Source organism: Daktulosphaira vitifoliae, unplaced genomic scaffold (assembly GCF_025091365.1).
Source record: "Daktulosphaira vitifoliae isolate Bord-2020 unplaced genomic scaffold, ASM2509136v1 Scaffold_1, whole genome shotgun sequence".
Taxonomy (NCBI): Eukaryota; Metazoa; Arthropoda; class Insecta; order Hemiptera; family Phylloxeridae; genus Daktulosphaira; species Daktulosphaira vitifoliae.
The window spans coordinates 28,429,276-28,452,138 of NW_026099572.1; the positions used below are offsets into that span (position 1 = coordinate 28,429,276).

Genomic DNA, 22,863 nt, shown 5'->3' on the forward strand with positions numbered 1-22,863 from the left:
TTAAAAATATAAACATGTATCATAATTATAATTTGTTTTCTTAGACTATTGTGAATTAAACTTAATTTTTAAATACTGTATTGGTTCATTGTTGTGTCCAATTATAACAGTTGATAGAGTTACATTCTTATTAACAAGTATAATGCACTAAATAGATGTTAAATTATCGTATTGTATTGTAATTATTAAGCTTTCAGTTATTGCTGCCTTTGGAGTTTGATAAGTATTCATTTGACAATTCCAAACCATAACACCTACACACTGTCGTTACCCCATCACAATAGATCATCGTAATTTTCATGGCAAGGTCGTTCGCAATCACTTTCTCCCGTGCCCAGCGTCCCTCCCGAAATCTTCATAATATAAATAAGATTTGCCCGCCATCCGAAGTGTTATATTCATTTAATGCTATCGGAATGATGTCTGGACCGAATTTCATCGGATTTCTAATGTTATAACAGTGATAGATAATATTGTTGATCAATCGTTTTTCGCCACCGTGATAGTGCAGTGTTAATTTTTTTACTAAGACAATTTTTGTATTGTTATTAAACCATTAAACTTGGAATAACTTGAAGCTAATGAGAAACAAATAAACAAAGGATTTTTATTCTATCTGGAATTTAATCTAATACATAATATACAGTAAGACGAGTTTTTAACATTATGACTATATCACTCTTTTAAATACATTTTTGTTGAGAATATGAAGATTAACAATTTTAAAACAGTAGTGTTTAAATTACTTATTAGTAGATTTTGAGATACTGTTATTTCATAATTATGTATAAAATAATACCTCACATAGTTATAGTTGCACTGGAAACATGCAATTCGTGAAATGATTCTTCAATTAATTTTCAAGTTGAAATAACTTAATTTTTTTTTTATAGTAACTGACGAAAATTGAACCATACAAGCTCTTTTAGAAAATTATATCGTAATTTCTATTATTTAGAAATTCATAAATAATCATTAAAAAATTAATTGTGATAACCCAATAAACTCACATAACCGAAATTAATAATGTTAAGCTGAACATCATTTAAGTGTCATATTAATACTATTATAATAATACTATAAATATTATGTATAATATATTAAGTATAAATATTTTTGATAATTATATTTTTTCTTGAAATAATTCTTTAAACTTTTTGTTAAATAAAGCAGTTTCTCGGCGATTTATTTGTATAAATTTCAATATTTCATAAAATTTCAGTTAGCTACATTTATTTAATCATAATTAAAAATGCTTGGGTTGCTCTAATAGGTAAATTTATAAATTATAATTTTAGCTTCGATGTGATGTTGAGAAGGTATTTTTCCATTTAATTTCTCCTTATCAAAAAGATAAATACTAATAAAAATCATATAATATAATTTTAAATTGAATCTCAATAATTAAAGAAATTCGAGGATAAACATTTAAGCATGCATCAATTATCGTTCATGTTGATATTACTTGATAATCTTACCAAGAAATATGTGTCTATTATTTAATTCGTGTTACTATAACACTTTGACAATTTAAAAAGAAGGGAAAGGAAAAAACTCATTAAGTGAAATAGTATTATACAATAACGCGACGTAAAAAAATTTCTTTTGAGCTCATAACTTTAACAATTGAAAAGAAACATATTCACAATTTTCAATTATGCAAAACTATACTCTTATGTCATTCGTTAAATTTAAAAATATAAGAGAATTCTAACTATTTATACATAACAATAATTTTCAAAAAGTATTTTAAAATAATCATATTTTTAAACTTTTACGTTATTACCCATGCATAATATTTTTTTGATCAAGCTAATAATTGTAAACTGAAATTTAAATTAAAAATATAAAAAACAATATTCTAATATTTATATATTATTTATACAAGCAAATATTAACATAATATATTAAAATTTCATATTAAGTTAATTTTTATGGTGAAGATCAATAACGTAATATTGAATACAACCATTTAATTATTGCTTTGTAAATTAACAAATGGCTATGCTAACTAAACATAACTATCTGTTTTATAAAAAATATTGTAAAATAATTTGTTCATATTATAACTATTATTAAATAACGTTAACACTCTAAAGTAACACTCTAGAAAGTATAATAAATAGTTCATGAGGTAAAAGCTCTTAACTTTTTATTTACAAAATTTTAAGTTATTCAAAAATAATGAACTAATTACATGGATTCATATTTTATATAAAATAAATTATCATATTAATTTCAAAAAAAATTTTTTTATAAAGTATTTAATTATAACAAACTTTCAGAAATGAAATCAATTGTATTGGTGTCCGTATTTGCATTCGCTGTAAGCTCAACATCTGCAATTTTACCGAAGAAACGCGATGGTAAGTACAATAAATAATAATAAGTCTTTATTTAATGGCTATGTAACATTTTAAAAAGGATAGATATAAATAAAGATTATAGAGCCTTCATGAATATTTATATTTATATTTAATAATTTATAATAGTTATTTTTGAAGATAATAGTTTAAATTCTTAATATTATTGATAAAATTAATACAAATTCTGCAAGTAAATTTGATTTATTAAAATGCAAAAATACTATTTATATATCTTAGCCGCCTGATGAAAATTTATTTTTATTACTACTGACACTTATTAAAGTAACAAAGAAAATTAAAGATAATTCCCATGGTAAAAATTATTTATTTTTTAAACGGGCCATTTAATATTATAATAAAGTATTCGTTAGAATATTATAATAATGCCAAAACATTTATATTTAATGGATGTAAAGTAAATAAAAAACACAAATTTTCAACTAAATATTTGTCTTACCCATTAAGGTAAATAATGAAATGGAATAGTTGAAGCATAAAATTAAATAGCAAACATTGCAAAAATTAATGATTGTAATCTTTTTTTGTGAAGGAGACTTTATTTTACTACATAATTTGTAATGGCAAATTGTAGGTTTAAATAATATTTAACTTAGTAAAAAAAGTTGACGTTCATTTATCAGTTATTCTATTTTTACGTCATTGTAATAATACGACATTTTTTACACGAAAGACTCGATAAAATGTACAATTTATGAAACCATCTAAAAGATATATTATAGCTAATATATATAACTACATTTTTTTCACTGCATTTATAAAAACAGGTACTATTACTGTTACTATTACTATAATAATAGCCACCATATTAGTGTTTAAAAATACAATAATAATGTTTGATATTATAAAATTATAGGGGAAAATAGGGAAATTGCAATTAACTTAGCAAGAACCACTTAAATTTGTGTCATACGTATCGTTTGTCAAAAAATATTGCAATTGCTAATAAATGAAGTATTAATATACATGGGAAAACATACTAATGTTTCACATTTTTAAATTAGTGTAACTATGGTTTGTTTAAGTTTAAAAAAATTGGAAATGATCATAATTTTTTTGTTATCTAGTTTTACAAAATTTGCAATATTGATATGTAATCGTTATAACTTGATATTTATTTAAATTATAACCATAGTGAAATATAATAAAATAAACTAGCCTTGAAAAGAGTTTTCAAAAAACGAGATTAAAAAAATATTTGTGATAAAACTTAAAACAACAAGGCAAAACTTAATTAACAACTATTATATAAAATTTTTATAGTTTAGAAAACTCTATTAATCATTTAACGTGGTCACATGATTTTTAGCTGTCATATATTTTTAGAAAACTAGGAGACCACAAATGACTATTGTTCCCCAATCTATTTAATTTTTTTTTTTTTTAATATTGACATACTTAAAAGATAAAAACCTCATCTAAAAAATACTCTTAAAATAATAGATCATATAAGATTAAATAAAATAATTATAATACTTATGTACATAAAATCTTGTATATACCGGTTGGAATAGATTTAACTGACAATTCTTATAATTTTAAACTACTTATATTTTTAATTTTTTCTTTTTTTTATTAATAAATTCTTATAGATTTAGACTGCAATCTAAAATTATTATTAGTATTTGTTTTCTTTTGTACAAGAATGATTAATAATAATAATTTTATATTTGAAATATTTTTGGAGAGTTCAAGACAACCAGTTAATAGATAAGTTTTTAATAAAAATGCTGATACCAAAAATAATTATTTTAATCATAAAGATATATAAAAACAAAATGATTTTGTAAATTTATTCGTTAAAAATAATAACATGAAATATTCTTATAAAAAAGAAAACAATTGTTTGCTTAGTAAATAATGTTAAAAATTATAATTAATAAATTACAAGTATAACACAAATATTTTGAACGAAATCAATTCATATTCAGCAAAAATGTTTTAATGTTTGATAACACTACAATATTACTACAATTACAGTTTCATTAATTTTACGAGAATTGGTAATTTTTTAATTTATCACATAAATTCATCGTCTAGACTAAATAAAGAAATTTTTCACAGTATAATATGAACTTACCTAAGACCGTTAAACAATAATGTTTCATTTTGATAAATTCAATTTCCTTTTATTGTTATATTTATTAATTCGATAAGCAAACGTTTTTATTTTAAATTTTAAGTTCTTGAAACTCTAAAGAATTGTTTTAGTTTTACTATTTATTTCGACCGTAACTCTTTAAGGAAAGATAAAATCATTTTTAATTTAGAGCCGACCAAGTCTTCCGCAAGTTAACGTTGAAGACTAGTGATTTTCAAGTTCAGTAACCGGAAACCTATGTTGACCGTATTACGATTGTAACGGTTCGTCAAAAATATACACCTATTCTTTATAAATAATAAGATGGTTCTAATTATGTCATAGTTAGACACGCTAAAATCTTTAGAAAAAAAACCAAAAAGGCTGTAATATAAACATATTAAGTCTTGAAGGAGTGACGATATAAATAATAATAAGTGCTATACCACAACCAATTTTTTCAAATTTTATTGAGTGTTTAATAAGTCATTTATATTTTATCGAAACAGTATCATTAGTAGAATAAAATAAAAATAAAAATGCAGAACATAGTATTAACAGACGTCGATTTTATCTTATTTATTTTTAATAAAACATTTTGTTTACTTTTCTGTGGGAAATCGTAACACTAATATGTTGACTAAATCTAGAGGTGCAAACAACGTAAACAAAAACTAAATATTTCGCACAAAACTCATATGATAAAATTAAAGTAGTTACCTTAAAACTTAAAGATTTTCATTGCAATATTTTTTTTATGAAAAATAACGTATTTTTGTTTTTTTTTTCCTGAAAATCTTACTTTAAACCACAAAATTGATAAAATACTATACTTTTGTACATAAACAGATTTGTAACGCTATTTTAAAAGTTGGTTATATTAACACTATCGTTTTTCCAAATGAATATTTATAATATTCAACTATTTTAAATATTTAAACTTTAACTAAAACAATTATTGTATATAATATGTCATCACTGATGAATAGAGAACGGTTCAAAAATATATTATAATTAAGTTTATCGTTATTAACCATTTAAACATTATACAATTTTGTTTAACGTTAAAGTTTATAAATACATATAAATTCAGTACCTTAAAAGAGTATCAACAATGTATTTTTTAATGGCCACATACATATTGAACAATTTTAAAAATTAATCAAGAAAATAACAACTTTAGAACCATTATAACGGCAGTCATTAAAATTTTTAAATAAAAATTGGAGGGAGGTGCGGATTATTAAATTAAATCATTTTTTATTTTATATGATTGTTAAATATGCATGTTCCCATTTAAAAAATAAAGTTGACACCATAGACATTACTAAATTTTTAATCCTATAGCATAGCTTTTCATAGCATTCGAACATACAACTGCTCGTTTGTAGATCTAAATATTTTTTGAATATCTGATGTTCAAAATTTAATTTTTGAACATGTGATTTTAAGCTTTAGAGAGTGTTTCGATAATAACACCGAAATAATTGAAGTGTTTACTTAATAATTATAGCATTTACAAAAATTTTGTGTACTTATTTCTTATACTTTTTCAATGTGTTTGGGCATCTTTACTTTATTACATTTTTTGGAAATATTGCCTGAATAAATACATTGTTTATATTATTAAAACTGTATATTATTTTTAAAATTATCTATATTCTAATAATATAATATTTATATATAGTTTCCTTAAATAATTTATTAATTCTTTTACAGCTGCTTTATTTGGTAACATTCAAAATCCGTTCCAACAACAGTTTGCTGGTTTGACATCAGCACTAGCATCACTAAGTTTTGGTAATTCTCAAAATGAACCTAATGAATCTCAACTCCAACAAGCATGGAGTGACTATTCGGAACTAGCACAACAACCATTTGGTGTTCCTCAACAAAGTTATAGTGATCAGCAAAGTCAATCACAACAATTGCCTAATACACCGCAACAAAGACCTCAACAACCCCAGCAAAACTATAATGCACCACAACAAAACTTAAATAATCCACTAGATCAAATAGATTTAACATATAATACCCCCCAACAGCGTCCTCAACAAAATTTTGGTAATTCTCAACAACAACCTGGTCAAACCATTGCTCAACCTCAACAAAATTATGGAACACTTCAACCCTCGTCAACACAACAGCAATCACTCCCGTCAAATTATTTACCTTCACAGCAATCTCAAACTCAATTAAATATCAATCCCGTTCAACCTTCTCCACAGAATTCATTACAACAACAATTTCCAACTTCACAGTCTAGCTACACCCCACAGCTTCAATTTTTACCTCAACCCCAGCCTAGTTATGGACCTCCTCTACAACAATCACCCCAGGCATCAGCTCAACCACTACCAAGTTATGGAACTCCAACTCAACAACAACCACAACCACAACAACCACCACAACCAAGTTATGGACCACCAACTCAACAACAGCCACAACAAGATTACGGATTAGCCCCTCAACAGCAACCACAACCACCAGTACAGCCTCAGCCAAATTACGGAGCTCCAACTCAAGAACAAACACAGCAATCACAACCATCACAACAACCATTACTTTCACAGCAGCCACTACCAAGTTATGGGTCACCAACCCAACAACAACCACAACAACCACCACTACCAAGTTATGGGCCACCGACCCAACAACAACCACAACAGCCATTACCAAGTTATGGACCTCCTACTCAACAGCAACCTCAACAACCCAGGCCACAGACGAGTTATGGAACTCCTTTACAACAACAACAACAGCAAACACAATCCAATTTCGTTATTCCTCCTCAACTACAATTAAATTCTCAATCGCAGCCTAACTATGGTTCTCCACTACAACAACCACAATCATTAGGCCAACAGCAGTTAAATTACGGACAGCCAACACAGCAATCAATAGCGCAGCCGCAACCAAATTTGTCTTTAAGGACGCCTCAAAACTCTTTTAATACTTATTTACCTCCAAGACAATCTAACACGAATAGTGGTTCACAACAAAATAATCAACCTGCAGTTGTTCAGTCAATTAGTTTTGGTATACCGTCTCAAACATTTTCACCACAGAATTATGGAAATTCTCAAAGTTCACAATCACAACAACCACAAAGGCCTCAAATTCAACAACAACAAAATAGTAATAACCAATTCCAGGGTTATTCTTACAATACACCAACTACTACACAAAGACCTCAACAACAACAGCCAGCTCAACAATCTGGTTATGCTTATAGTACACCACAAACCCCTCTTTTATTACCACAACCACAAAATAGACCACAACAACCACCAGCTAGTGCTGGTTATTCATACAATCCACCTACTCAAAATCCTATCAGAGCAACACAATCTCCAGCAATTCAGCCAACAGTAGCTGTACCATCTCAATCGCAATTGCCACAGCTTCCGTCGAGTATTTATGGACCACCTAGGTCAACACAATCACCAACTCAAAGACCTCAAAATAACTATATTTATACGGGTGTACCAACAACGCCTAGGCCTCAAGCACAACAACCTCAACAACAAGGATATAATTACAATCCACCATCACAAGTTCAGCAAAGACCCCAGCAAGCTCCAGCACCATCAGGCTATTCATATAATACTCCATCAATTCCATTCCCAACGCCAACAGGTGCTACTAATTCTCAGCCCTCACAGTTTGCCTACAATTCTGTTACATCAACTACGACTTTCACTACTCCAGCGCCATCAGGGCAAAATTATTTACCTGCAACAGGAGCTTCGTCGCAGCCTAATAGACCACCGACGTTTAATACCCAACAACAACAAAATATTAATCCTTCACAATTTAACAATATTAATCGTCAACCATCTGGTCAAAGTGGATTTCAGCCATCATTTATTGCGTATGATGCGTTTGCAGCACCACAACCTCAACCACCTCAATATGGTTAAATTAAAAAATCTTAATTATGAATAAGATAGCATAGAACATATTTGCCATCTAGTCTGTCAAAATAGTCTATGTTATGTTATAGACTGTTACTAACTGGATATTTATCAGCCATACGAAATGAAGTGTAATTATAAATTATCTTTGTATGAATAAATAAAGTCAGTGTTGTGATGTCATGAAATTTAATAAACACATCTTAAAGAACTAACATTGACTTTTAACATGTAATAAATAATTTTAACTTACTATTTAACTATAAAATATAGACTAGACAATTTCGATGTAAATACATTTATATTATTTTCAATGTCATTTACCAAACGATTATTGTAAGATTTATTTTTAATTGTGTTTAAGTTTTACACTAAGTCATTTTATATAGATAAGAATACATCATATGATTTTATACATGATAAGAATATCCATGATAATATATTTATGTAATATTAACATTGTTTTATTATTGTTACAACAAAAATAATAGAACTATTGATATTACTATGGCGTAGTATAATAAAATGTTTTGATTTATGATGTATTTTTTTAATACCTTACATATCGTATCTAAATCGTTAGTAAAACTTTTTAGTCCTTTTCATTAAATTAACAACAATACTATAATTAAATACTTTTTGAATTACAGTAGCTTAAAATTTTATTTAAATTTAACAAATTTATATTATTACATCATGATTTTTTATAAAATAGTCTTACACTATTCTAATGAAATGTAACTGCACAAAATTCAAATTTATATCATTTAACTATAAATCAGTCATTAATGCATATGTATTTTACAATAAAAATATATGCATTTGTTAATATTAATTATTATTAGGTATTATAATGATATGTATCAGTTAGTAGAATTGTCCTGAAAATTTCTCATTGATAACAATAGTGGTAGAATTTTAATTTGTCTTTAAAAATAGACATAAAAGCACATAAAATCTCTTGATAAATTTAAAAGTTACTTTTCTTAAAAAAAAGCTCAACAATCACATTAACAACTTTATTACGTAACATTATTTTAGTAGCTAAAACTCTAACTACTTAAAATCCTTATATATGGTGTATTATACGTCATTAACTTCTTTTTTAATTAACTTTGAATGCCCATCCTTAATTGCTTTTTTTCTTATTAAATAAATTATAACAGTTGGCATTTATTATGTAGTTTACTATTAGTCTATAACTTTTATATACTTTTATAATCGTTAATTTATAGTAAATATTTATCAATTAAGTATTATTATTACAATAATATTAATATGTTTTTTATGTTTGGAAGATAAAGTGGTAGTAAAACATCAAACGTGTGACAGGTACAGTGTTTAGTAATACTGCGTTAATACATTATTATACTAATTCACTAACAGTCAAACAACATTACATGTGAATCACATAAGTATTATGTCCATCAAATTTTAACCTAGGGAAGAAGAATAGAGCATGGGGTTATAGAATAGCTTTGTAAATATTTGATATGCATTCATAAAATTAGTACCTAGAGTTTTAATATTTTATTTTCCTACAATCAAGTCCCATTGAGATCTGACCCATTTAAAACCCGGTAGTCGTCTGTTTGTATGTTAAACCAACGATACTGGCTTTTTTTTGTTGTCCAGTAGGTCCGTCGTCATTTATATCCAGGGCAGGATTTATCCTACCATTGCGTTCATCTTTTCCCACTAAACCAGTTGTTACAATGGCTGCACCATATTTTGCTCCAGTTGAACCTATACGAAATGATAGTGTGATTAGCATTAAAAATATGTTAAGTAAATTGTAAAAATGGCAAAAAAATACCTGCTGTTAATGTGGTCATTGGTTCACCTTCGTGAGGTTCTCCAACGTGTACAGCGTCATCTGGTATATTCACTACACAATTGAACCAATCGTAATGAGGTGCTAGTAAACCATTATGGAATAAGTATCTGAAAAAATAATAATATTGAATTTCAAATATTGGTAGTTTTAATACTCTTATTATGTTAATTCATATTAATACAGGTTTAAAATTTACAATAAGTTAATCAAACTTACTTCGTTAACCACGAAATAAAAACCAATGTGAAAAGTGAACAGAGCATAGCGGTAGTTCTAAATGGAAACAGTTGTTTTTCGCCATCCCAACCTGGGAAATGAATCATAGGAGCTAAACCGAGAAGAGGTTCACCGCCGGCCATACGAATATAAAATGCAACTATATAAGCAGCAAGAGATCCATAAGTGTTACAGTGTTCTTTAAAATGAACGACCATTACTAGTTGGGGAAAAAGTATTACATAAACAAGGTCAGAACACATAGACCATAATCCATAAATAGACGGAATTGTTAAAGCCATGGTGGTAGCAGAAAATGCAACAACAACAATTGCCAATCGCATAACCCAAACGATTTCCATTTCAGACGCCTACACATAAAAGATGACAAATAATTATCAATTTTGTTTTTAATTGTATTTTCCATTGTGTGATCCCTCTATCATAATCAACTCAATTATTCTCAAAAATAATTACAATATTGAGAGTATTTTTTTGATTTTTTAATTACATATATCTCTTTGACTAATAAATAATCTACCATTTATTAAATACTTTTTAGCATTATCTTATAGCTTATAGGACTGCTAACTTAATTTTTTTAATAACAACATACTTATTTAACTATATTACATAATAGGAAATGATCGTTCAAAAGCTGTCATCAACTCATTATTTTCTTAACTAGGTCATTTACATATAAGTTAGTTAAATATGTAGGTTGTTATTGAAAAAAAAATTAAGTTAAAACCCCTATACATTATTAAGTATGATTATAAAAAAGAGTTAATAAAAAAAAAAATCAAGAAGTATATGTAACCAAAAAAACTAATTTCTTTTTAATCAATTTTTTATTTATATTGAGTGGTTTTTGACAAAAAAAATCACCCTATATTATTGCATAGAAATAAAATATACTTACACTTTGACGGAATAACATGCGATAAATATTTCGAGCAAACATAGAACTAGCAGATAAAACACTCGAGTCAGCTGATGACATTATAGCTGCAGATATAGCACCCAATCCGAAAAAAGCTACCCACTCAGGCGTTAGATACTGCAAAACCATGGGTAAAACCATGCTCGTTTCTTTGGGTGTCATGGGCATAGGACCATTATACTGAGTTTCATTCCAAGCTATAAATATATAAAGTGCTCATATTAAAATAAAGAATTTGTAAACAATATTAAAGGGCTGGAGGAGAGTAACCAGGTCAATTTCGAATTTTACTAGCCTTTCATTATACAGAATGTTCAGTAAGTAAGGAAACAGGTCAATTGTTACAAACAATAAAAACCCATTTCCTTACTTACTGGACACTCTATATGTGACATATGAAAATATAAAATAATTTATTTTTAATTCATTCATTTTTCATGGAAGCAATATTTTCTGAATTTTCCAGTTTAGCTGTGTAGGAGGCACTATACAGGGTGTTCAGTAAATAAGGAAACGAATTTCTATTGTACTCATTGTTTGTAACAATTTAACTGTTTCCTAACTTACTGAATACCCTGTATAGTTCTTAATATGGGTGTTTTTAAAATAGTCTATAATTTTTAATCGTAAAATCAATACAAAAATGACTAACCTGTTGCTCTAGCAACCATTCCAATAATTACTGGGGGAATAGCCATAATAAAGCAACCGAAAGCTGCTACATATGAAAGTATTTGAGCTTGAGATGCAGATTTGCTTGATAATACACGCTGGAAGTAAACTTGCCATGGAATTCCACCAAAAACTAAAAGTAGTGCATAGTCCACATAGCTAAAGAAGTCCTTCGGTTGTATTTCACCAATTAAATCTAGTCCTGGAGTGTTGAAATCTACTTTTTTATTAGCCAATGCAAATGGTACACTTAACCACTATAAAATAAAACATCATTTAGTATATTGTTTAAATTAAATTGAAAGGAAAATGTTCTAACCAATCCAATAAAAATAGCAAATAATTGAATGACGTCAGTATAAGCGACGCTAGCTAATCCTCCAAATATGGTATAGAAAACAGCAATACAACAACTTAAGATCACACTAGTACTTTGATCTAAATCAATAATTACACTCAAAGTAGCTCCTGTAAGACATTATAATCATTTATTAAAAAAACTTTTTAAATTTTCAATTATTAAGTAATAAAAATTCACCTAATGCAGACAATATTCCAGCGGACCAAAAGACTTCGCCACAGAGAGCTGGCAAAAATAATAGTCCTCCCATCCGTTCGCCAAAGCAATCTTGAAGAGGATCTAACATAGTAACATACCCCTGTCTACGCATTGGGTCGGCAAAAAAAATTCCACCTGAATGATACGCAACAAACGAAATTTCAATATTTTTCAGTAGTTAAACAAAAATTATTTTTTTATTTGTGAATTTACCAAAAACAAGACTCAAGGCATATCCGAAGGGTGCTTGACACCAAAGAAGACCCGACGTGTAAATTGCCTCAGCCGTCCCATTTATATATCCTCCGCCAACCCATGTAGCTGAATTTCAACAAATGAATAATTTATTGTCATACATCGCGTACATTTATATTAATTTAATATTGATTTGCTTACCTGTCATCGTGAAAATGCCGACAAAAAGACCGATGTTCCGGCCAGCCAGCATTACTTCAGCTTCCGAATTTCCCGTGTGTTTTTTCTTGCCTGCCCATAATCCTACCATAAGTATTAGGCAGTAAAAAAAAACTATAGATATCACTCCCACAACATTCATTTTCTGAAATCGTAAGTTATATATTTTTATCACAATTGCATTTAGAGCTAGAAACACGTCAACAAAAAATACTCACGAAAGATTTTTTTTTATGTGATGTTTACTCACAAACAACTCACAAAATGCGGGTAATTTTTTTAAATTAATATATGTCACTTTAAATTAATAAACTCGTTTATACATAAAACCGTCAAATAGTTTATGTATTGCTATTATAATTAAAGAAATATATTATTAGAAATATAATCAACAAAATTTAAACAAATATAAATAGGATATGTATTTTGAAATACTATTTCGTAAACAGATTTATAGGTAACTTTTGTAACATAAGACTTGGCTTGATGCTAAACACAAGGGTTTAATTTTTATTTGCTTATGGCCCTGGCTTAGAAACGTTGACTTAGGACTGAAACAGACAACAATCGCCCCAACGCAACGAAGTTTTCTGCGAAGGACTATTGCGTGTTTTGAACCCCCGGCAGCACATCAGTCTGACTGTTCGATTCTGTCTTGAACAGGAACATTTAAAACGGTTTTTATGCCCTGGAATATTAAACAGTTATATTATAAAATTGATGTATTGCAGTAAAAGCACAAATTTAATCATCAAAAACAAGATTATAACATAATTAAATGGATTTAACGACTATTTTTTGTCATATTTATGTTCTTAAATGAGGTCCTTAAGTGGTACTATTTAATGCCAAGACAAATTTTTCTGTTTTTTTAAAAGTCAAACAGCTAGTGCACTTAAATATTTAACAACTCATTTATGTTGTGTAGGTAAAGAAATATTAGACACAATGGCTAAATATTATCGAGCGGAACACACTAAAAATAATAATAATAAAAAATTCGATTATGCTAATTGCTGACAAACACAACACACGATCCATAATCGTAACCCATAATTGTTTATTTTTTACAAAAGTTTTTAAGGTCAACAGTGAAATAATATGTTGGATACATATATTTTATAATATGGAAGTTTAACTTGCGAGTAAGCTTAAATAATATTATTATTTTGATCTAACTTTATAGAGAAAAATAATTATTATTCTCCGGAAAATTTTCATTTCTAACGTTTATTTTTCATAGGCAGCCTACCTAGTCAGCCGATAACGCATTGTGCGTCGGTGCATAGTTAAAAGAGTTCGAATCCATTGCGCTGGACTCTAGTTTTTCCGTCTCTCTAGCACAATTAATAGCTTTTAGCAAGGTTATTAAGTGTAAATAATTTGTTTTAAAAAATTGTTTATCTATTTATTATAAGAAATAACGCCCGTGAAGGTATAGAATATAATCGAATTAATAGACTAATTAATTAATTCTATAAAATTACAACTCAATACAAATTAAAACATAATAAAATTATTCTTTAAACCAATATTTTAACTTTGTTAAGTTATCATGAAAATATCAAAATTTCCAATTAAATTATTTGGATTGAGAACACAATTGACCAGTGAAGCATGACTGTAGTTTTTGTGATTTAAGGATGCAAAAATGGTTATAGGTGTACGTAAAATATATTTTGAAGCATTAAATAGTATTGAGCCTAAAACGTTAGAGTTATTTTATAATTTGTGTACCTCTAAAACATCAAAATATTTTCTTCTTGTTTAAAATATATTAATTTAAACAAAAAATTTAACTCATTAGCTACTAAATTAAACGCTCAATTTACCTGATTACTTTTATGGGCAAAAAATTGATTTTGAACACGCTCTAGTTTTTTTATTAAACCGTCCTGATAAAAATTCCAAACTACTGATTAATATTCCAATATCGACCGTACCAATGTAAACTATAGAAATTTTCTACAAAACATTTTTTTTATAATTTCCACAGTTCCTTTTAAAAAAATCATTAGTTTTAAACCTTCTTTTGAAATTAAATTAATATATTTATTAAAAGATAAATATAAAGAAAAAATAACCCAACCCTAAATATTTTATATGTTTAATTATTTCTACATTTATATTTTCGATATGATATTATTAGCTTGTTTAACTTTATTTCTTTTTTTGTGAAAGTTACTTTAAAAGTTTACCTGCATTAATATCCAGACCATTTGTCCATAATCTTTTAAGCTCATTTCAAACACTTATTTTACATGCTGACAAATTTGTTTAAATCATTTGAAATATTTTAAATATAATTTCAATTCAAACTTTTATTATGCATTTTTTTAAAATTTTTTACAAAACTCTTAATATGAGGGTTTTTTAAGATACATTATTTGGAAATTTACTAAAGATTATTCACATCCGTTCATAAAATAACCAATGTTCTTTTTATAATCTTATTAATTTTTTTTTTTGTTAAAATTATTTAGAAACGTGTTAAATTTTTAAGAAATGGCTCTAATAAATGTTGGTAAATTAATAATAAAATTATGTAATTATTTATTCGTAGCAAATAACAGTATTTAATAAAAATATCTTATAAAATAGGTGGATAACTGTTGACGGTATCATTTGCCAAAAAAAATACTAAGTAAAAAAAATAAAATAATTAACTTTATTATGAATAAAAATAACTACTAATAAACATATTCTTTAAGGTCAATTTTTTATTTTAAGATTTAAAAATAGAAACCAGCTTACTACTTTCTCCACTCCAATATAAACTGTTTTCGAATTTTGTTCGATATAAGAAGCTTCACTTGTACATATTCTTTTGAAAATGCACATAAATCTTTACTTATACTACTCCCTAATAAAGTCTACCAAGTTAAATGCGAAACAATCTGTATAACATTATCATCGAATAAATAAGCTGAGATGGATGTGACTGAGCTTGGTATGTAATTATTTCAGACATAATTGTAGGATTATAGATATAAGAAAAATCTGTTTAAATCAGCTTTTTTTATGTTTAAAATATGAAAATCAAAAATAACAAAAATGATTTGAAAAAGAAACATGTTTAAAAAAAAAACAAAATTAAATAATCTTACCTTTTAGTGAGAACGTTAAACATGATTAACGTTTAATTAAAAAACATAATATTAATTCAAAGACGAATATGTTAGGTAGTAAATTTTATATTTTTTCCTATTTTATTAGGCTAATAGTTTTAGGCTCTATGAAATACATTTACTTATCATCCCGGTAATAATCAAAATTTACGCACCCCCTAATTGATATCGGATAAGTGTTGAATAAATATCATTGAATCAATATATATGAATTACACTAAAACACAAATCAGCATTTCTATAAAACTGCTTAAAACTACAATGTTAAGATTGTTTTTACTTCATTAAAAAATAATTATAATATTTTATAATTACAAAATTATAAGTTTGATGTAAAAATAAATGTAAACAATTCATTGTGATATAAAAAATGACTTGGCGTCAAGACACGCAAAATTGATGATGGTTACTTTAATTACAGTAAAAGGACCATACAACCCTTTCTTTCTTTTAATGTATAACACAGGATAACAAATTAGTTATTAAATAATAGTTAGGTCAAAAGGTTTATTTGAGATTAAAGTTAAATAATATTACATCCTAACACATATTTCGAAAAATGACTACCTATGTAATAAAAAATTTTTCTGTTTTTATTAAGATCTATTTTGTTTTTGATATCGACTAATTAGAGTAAATGACATTTTATCAACTTTTTTTTTTCTTAATAATCTGGCAATAACTTATAGATACTTCTAATCAACCGAATCTAAACATTATTGGTAAAACATTGCTTATGCTAATTAACCTGCAAACAATCGATGTTATAATATATAACAAATAAATAAATCATTCCCGAAAACTGTATATAAAACTACTGATTACTTTTTTTATGATCATGGAAAATTTCCTAGTTTGAGATTTCAAAACAACGAACAATTATTACTTTCGATGGTTATTTACTAAAAAACATATTTATATAGACGAAGAACATTTCGATATAACAATAATATAAAAATATTAATAAAATTATATATTATTCATACCTATTTTATAATTATATTATATATATTTAGGTAACATGTTTATAAACAAAAACAATTTTTTTTTTTTGATAATAGAGCATTAAAATTTTGTAAGTGTGGAATTAAAAATTGTATGAGTTTAAGTAACTGGAATATATTTTCGAAGGTCATCACATTCAAAATTGAAACCTGTTTTAATCATTGTATGCGTTTTCAAGGTCATGCAAAATATTTGTGATAGTTTATAAACGAGTAATGGTAATAAATGATAACCATAATATTGAAAAAATATTTTATATTGGTATTCATTATATTTAAATTAATGTTGATAGTAACGTGTATTCTTATCAAATAGTGTCGATAAGGTCAATAAACGTAGATTTAGTGATTAAACAGCTTGTATATGCGTCTTTCTGGTTAACTAAAACCCAAATATTTTAATAAGATAGAATAATTTAAATTCAACAAAAACAAAATCAATCAGACTCATGGTAATGATAACGAGTTAAACAAAATGTCATTGTCGCAGACCACGGTCATTCTTTATCGTTTTATGATTGAATCCTAATGATATATGAGTAATTTGCGTAAGATACATTTTTATTAATTATAACACTATGTAGTTAGGCACTACTTAATAACAACTCTACACACCAAAAGCCATTTTAAACTGGCCAGCATGTTATAATTTAATACACTAAAAAATAGTTAATTCTTTGAAATTATAAATATTTTTTTTATTAATTTCAGTTAATTGTGATAATGGTGTTTATTGCATTTTTTGCTAGTAATACTCAATAATATTGTGTTTAACAATTTAATATGCTAAATAATATTATTTTAAATCAAAAACAATAATTAAAAACAACTGTAAATACATCTCAAATTATTTTAATTTATTGAATGTCCCCAGTAGTTTAATTTTCAACTTATTAAAGATTGATCAACTTGAAAAATCCAATTTAGTTTCATTTATTTTTCTTTTTTTTTTTCATAACAAAAAAAATTTTAATCACATGCATTGAAAAGTAGGCACACCACATGCATAAAAACTTTGAGCGTTTAATTTGATTTCTCAACTTATAATAATAATTTATTAAATGTTTGAAAATACTTATGTACTCACCCTTATTAATAATCGAAGGGCACAAATACGAAAATTTTCGTATATATTTGGTCGTAAACGTTTTTTACTGAGCAGTCGCCATGCTTGCTAATAATTACTTATGCCGCCGAGCAGCAGGCCAGACTGGTACGACAGCGACGGCAGTCCCACCGAACTCGGCATCTATTGATCGAACACGGTCAGGGTCTGACTGTCTGTAGGGTTTGCGCGCGCGCATTGTCGCCGCTGTCCTCATTGGTTTTACAATAGGTGTCTAAATGTGCTTGCTTACTTGATTCCACGTGATGGTAGGACGGAGGAGAGGGTATGTGATACTTGTGTTCCGTTGGACACCTCCCCTATATCAGTCGGCCACACGCTCTCTAGGTAAGGGCTGCGAATATACGTCACCGTTGCCGTTAACGCTATGAGCCCACGCTATTTCTGTATCAACAACTCTCCATTAGTGGCCTACAACTGGCACGTAATGTGTTTTTATCACAATACATAGATATGTGTCTTACGGTGCAGGGGAAAACTTTGGGATCGCTCCTTATCTCAGCCGCCGTTTATCACATCTCCCGTGCTGCATGTTTAAAATCCCATTCGACATATGTACTCATGATCTACGATGCATCTACAATCTAATAATGAAATGAGTTTGCCATACACATTTCAGTGACCTAATTTCCCATTGTTTCCTTCCCCGCAATTTTACTCTCATAAGTTTTTTATACTTTTGGCGATAAACCTCAACTAAAACGAGCTTAAGAATTTTGCGAGATTTTTTGTACAAATACATTATACACCTACAATGATCTTTAAAACTGAATAACATATTTTGAGCTCTAGCCAATAGTTCAAAATCATTTTAAAGTTTGCATGATTAGAGTCTGTCAAAGAACTTTATATTAACCAAGTTTGAATAACTAACTAAAGATTATGATTTATTAGTTTTAATTTGTATAGTTAACTTAATAAGCCTAAACTGGCACAGCTTAATTCAAAACTAAAAGATAAAATAACTGTTTAAATTTCCTATGAATAATTATAATTCATGAAGTGTAATTGGCAGTTAGAAGTATTGAGATTATGAAATTAATAGAAATGATAATTTATTTTAATCATTATGAAAATTAACAACATTAGAGAGAATGACGATATTTTACTTTTAATTAAGTTGTGGTTTCAATCTTTGTAGATTTTCTTAAATTGCATTACTTGCCTCATGTAACAAAAATTGACTTAACTATTTTATCTTTATAAATAATATTATCATTGATATTATGTAATACTATCATAGTAATAATATTTTAAATCTAAAAATATAATATTACCCCTTGGAAATCCAAAAAAATTATAATCGAGAATACCTTAATTTTAACTTTGGGAAAATTTAATTTCCTTAAAAATTTTTATTAAACAAAAAAATAAGCCTCGAGCCAATATATTTTTAATAAATGTTATATTCAAATAAATTTGTTATCAATAATTTTTACTGACACATATTATATTATTGAATGTTGATCACAGCGGGACTAGTAAAAACATTAAGTTGACTCACAAAATTGAATATATTCACTTGTTACCCCAAAAGTAATTTTAGTGTAAAAATATACATTTTATGTAGCTCAAATGGATAGTCGACATTCTTGTACATGTACTCAATCAAACACGTTTATCATTTAAGTTGTAATCATTATATGACATTATAATGCAGCTGAATAAATTTAAATTCAAGATAAGCTATTTAAAATAAACTTACTAACGATAATACAACAAAACATATTAAAAATATTAATTTAAAGTAAAATTACATTTTAATAATTACAATATTTGTAAGTAGTTTTACCAAAATAATATAACTTATCAAGTTGAAATTTTCTTAGCGTAAAAATTATAAAACACTTTTACCATAACCTCCTGTTTATTTGAATGGAACAATATACAGTAGCAGTGGCGTTCTCAGAATTTTGTCTTAGGATCTCCTCTTAGGACGAAGCCCTGAGAACATGAGAAATTTTTTACAAACACCACTAAAATATATCTTTACTATATATCTCTCTCGTGAAAATGCGGATGTATAGTTTAGTTTAACGCTAGATTTGACAAAAAAAAAATTAATATTTATAATTATTTATTATAACAATTCTATTAGTAAAATAAATAAATTAAATACAATATATTAAGTTTCTTTATCGCTATACATTATTTTTAGAAATACCAATTATGCTAATTCCAATATATAATCCTTATCAACATCAAGTTATTAAAAATTATAATATATCGGTAAAAAAATGAAAAAGCTACGATATATAAACATAATAATATTATATATAATTATATTCAATAGAAACTATATTATTTATTTGCTTCGTAATAATTGGTTACAATATTAAATATTGTGACCGAAGTTCACCCTCAATTGAACTGAATTAAATTTGTTTGGAGATGGACTATTAATCGTGTTGTATTTGTATGTTTTTTAGATGTTGAATTGAAACTAAACTTTTAAACATGTTTATTTTACTATATTTATACGCAAGCTTAGTCAATTTACTTTAAATCTATTTTGCAAAAAAAACTGAATTGAAATTTTCAAGTGAATTCATATTTGTTTATTCAATATTTTCTTGTCTGTACAACGTTACAAGTTATTTTAATAAAAGGTAAACGGTTAAAAATATGTGTTTAGTATTTGATTTAATCGATTTTCGATGTAATATTTATAGCATTTACAGTATTAGTTTTGTATGACCCATAACTAGGGTCAAAAATATAACAAAATAAATTTTTAGACACCAGTCAGTTTCAATGAAAGAAGGATTTAATTGACGTAATATCATATTTTATGATATTTAACCCATCAATAGAAGTACAAAAATTTAAATGGAAATCTAAATACCTGTGTTATTAAAACTTAACAAGAAAAATCAAATAAAATATAATAATCAAAATAAAGAACCAAGAAACTCAAATAGTTTATTAAAAAATTAGCTAATTTGTTTTAATTAGAACCCTTATAAAAGAAAAGTTTGAGATCTCTAATAGAACCTATTAAAATAGGTTAAAAATTTAAAAAAACAAAAATGATGATTTAACTTAGTTTATTATGAGTACAAAATTTGATAGCAATATATTTTATTTAAACAATTAAAATAGTAATAACGGTTGGGTTAATGACATAAAATTTTCAGTTTTTACAAACTTTTAAACTAAAAATTATGAGTTTTATCATATATTTATATTTTAATGTATACTTGACTAGTATAATTATTGTAAAATTTTTCTATATTACTAAGATTGAGTTTTTTTCCCAATTTTCGGTAATTGAGGTTCAACTAGATTAAAATTGAACTCTTTTGACGTATTTATCATTAATCTAAATTCTCATCTCTAGTGAGAGCTGAGAATTATTATGGAGAGATTTAAAAAACGCTCGCCATCACAACATTAATATCTTCTCAACTTGGCATCAAAGCAAAAAAAAAAATGATTTTAATATTAAACATCGCCTCAAAGTTCAAAAACATTGATATTATTATTGCCACCCTGAAATTGTCACGAGGATATCAAAATGCAAGAAGGACTGAAGCCCAGAACTATATTTGGATTCAACACTGTATTACATGTTTAAGTGTAGATTAAAACATCGCACACTAAATTCACCACAGTGTGCTCATTGAGCGCATGTGAGGCTATTTTTTTTATTATTATTATTAACGTTACCATTAAGGATATTGCTTTTTAATTTTTAATCGACGTATCTTAGAAAATATATCATCCATGAAAATTCTATCAACATTAGTTTACTCAGCATCATTTATATTATTAATAATAAAATGAGTCATTAATAAATAGTTTATTTTTTTCCCTATTTTTACAATTACAAAGTAAACTATTTGTTCAATTGAATTAAAGTAAGAACTATAACCCGAAGACTACTGTTTATGAAAGTCTAAAGGCCCTTCTGGTTTATCTTAAGCCTGTCCAAAAAATAAAAAATTTTAAACATAATGATATTATTTAGTTATTTATTATATAAAATTCATTGTTGGGTATTAACTAGCAAAATTAAAGTAATTTTTTTTTTAACTTTTCAACTTAACTAATTGTTTTTCTAATAAACTTTTTAACTTTTAATTTTCTGTTGAAATAAGTAGCTTTTTTCAGTTAATTAGTTAAAATAACAGTTAAGCTAAATTTAAAATTTCATAAAAAATGTATGTCATTATATTCTGCGTACGTGATTTAATTTAAAAACATTGAATCTTCCTCTATCCCAAATATTATATTTATATAACAATAAATATACTTTTTTGAATTTTTAAAAAATGTATGTGTTTTTTTCTGATTTATTTTTAATAACTAATTTTAATGATAAAACAATGCAACCAACACCAAAATGTGCAAAACGAATAACAATTTTTTTAAATCTTTAATATTTTCTTTCTATTCAAGTTTAAAAGTTAAAAATCGATTCTTAGCTTTCCCTTGCATTACGGACAAATAAAACATTATTTTAAGAGATTTTAGCTGAAAAAATAATTTTAAATGTAATTAACTATTTATAAACTAGTTAAGTTTAATAAAATTTCAACTTATGTTTTAACTTTGCTAGTTAAATGTACAATTTGGTAACT

General features: G+C 26.6%; 2 protein-coding genes and 1 long non-coding RNA gene across 4 annotated transcripts; 2 read left to right on the top strand and 1 right to left on the bottom strand.

Annotated features, from left to right (window-relative positions):
* Positions 1-380: 380 nt before the first annotated feature.
* On the top strand, positions 381-8,946 carry LOC126901673 (uncharacterized). Its single transcript, XM_050678370.1, has 3 exons — positions 381-645; positions 2,286-2,366; positions 6,184-8,946. Exons 2-3 carry the CDS (start codon positions 2,288-2,290, stop codon positions 8,385-8,387), a joined length of 2,283 nt encoding a protein of 760 aa, XP_050534327.1. The 5' UTR covers positions 381-645; positions 2,286-2,287; the 3' UTR covers positions 8,388-8,946.
* Positions 8,947-9,370: 424 nt separating this feature from the next.
* Positions 9,371-18,414, bottom strand: LOC126902221 (high-affinity choline transporter 1). Of its 2 annotated transcripts, XR_007703184.1 has the most exons (12): positions 18,242-18,414; positions 13,241-13,710; positions 13,005-13,167; positions 12,822-12,929; positions 12,588-12,743; positions 12,369-12,517; positions 12,030-12,306; positions 11,357-11,574; positions 10,435-10,805; positions 10,198-10,325; positions 9,896-10,127; positions 9,371-9,820 (listed from the first exon to the last, which is right to left on the bottom strand). XR_007703184.1 is itself a non-coding variant. In XM_050679310.1 (11 exons), exons 3-11 carry the CDS (start codon positions 13,162-13,164, stop codon positions 9,952-9,954), a joined length of 1,743 nt encoding a protein of 580 aa, XP_050535267.1. In that variant the 5' UTR covers positions 13,165-13,167; positions 13,241-13,710; positions 18,242-18,414; the 3' UTR covers positions 9,371-9,951. The 2 variants fall into 2 exon arrangements, 1 of the variants encoding a protein (XP_050535267.1); XM_050679310.1 differs by having other exon boundaries at positions 9,371-10,127.
* LOC126904856 (uncharacterized) lies at positions 17,412-22,724 on the top strand. Its single transcript, XR_007703840.1, has 3 exons — positions 17,412-17,702; positions 20,710-20,889; positions 21,621-22,724. It is a non-coding gene; the product is annotated as an uncharacterized LOC126904856 (long non-coding RNA).
* The last annotated feature ends 139 nt before the right edge of the window (positions 22,725-22,863 follow it).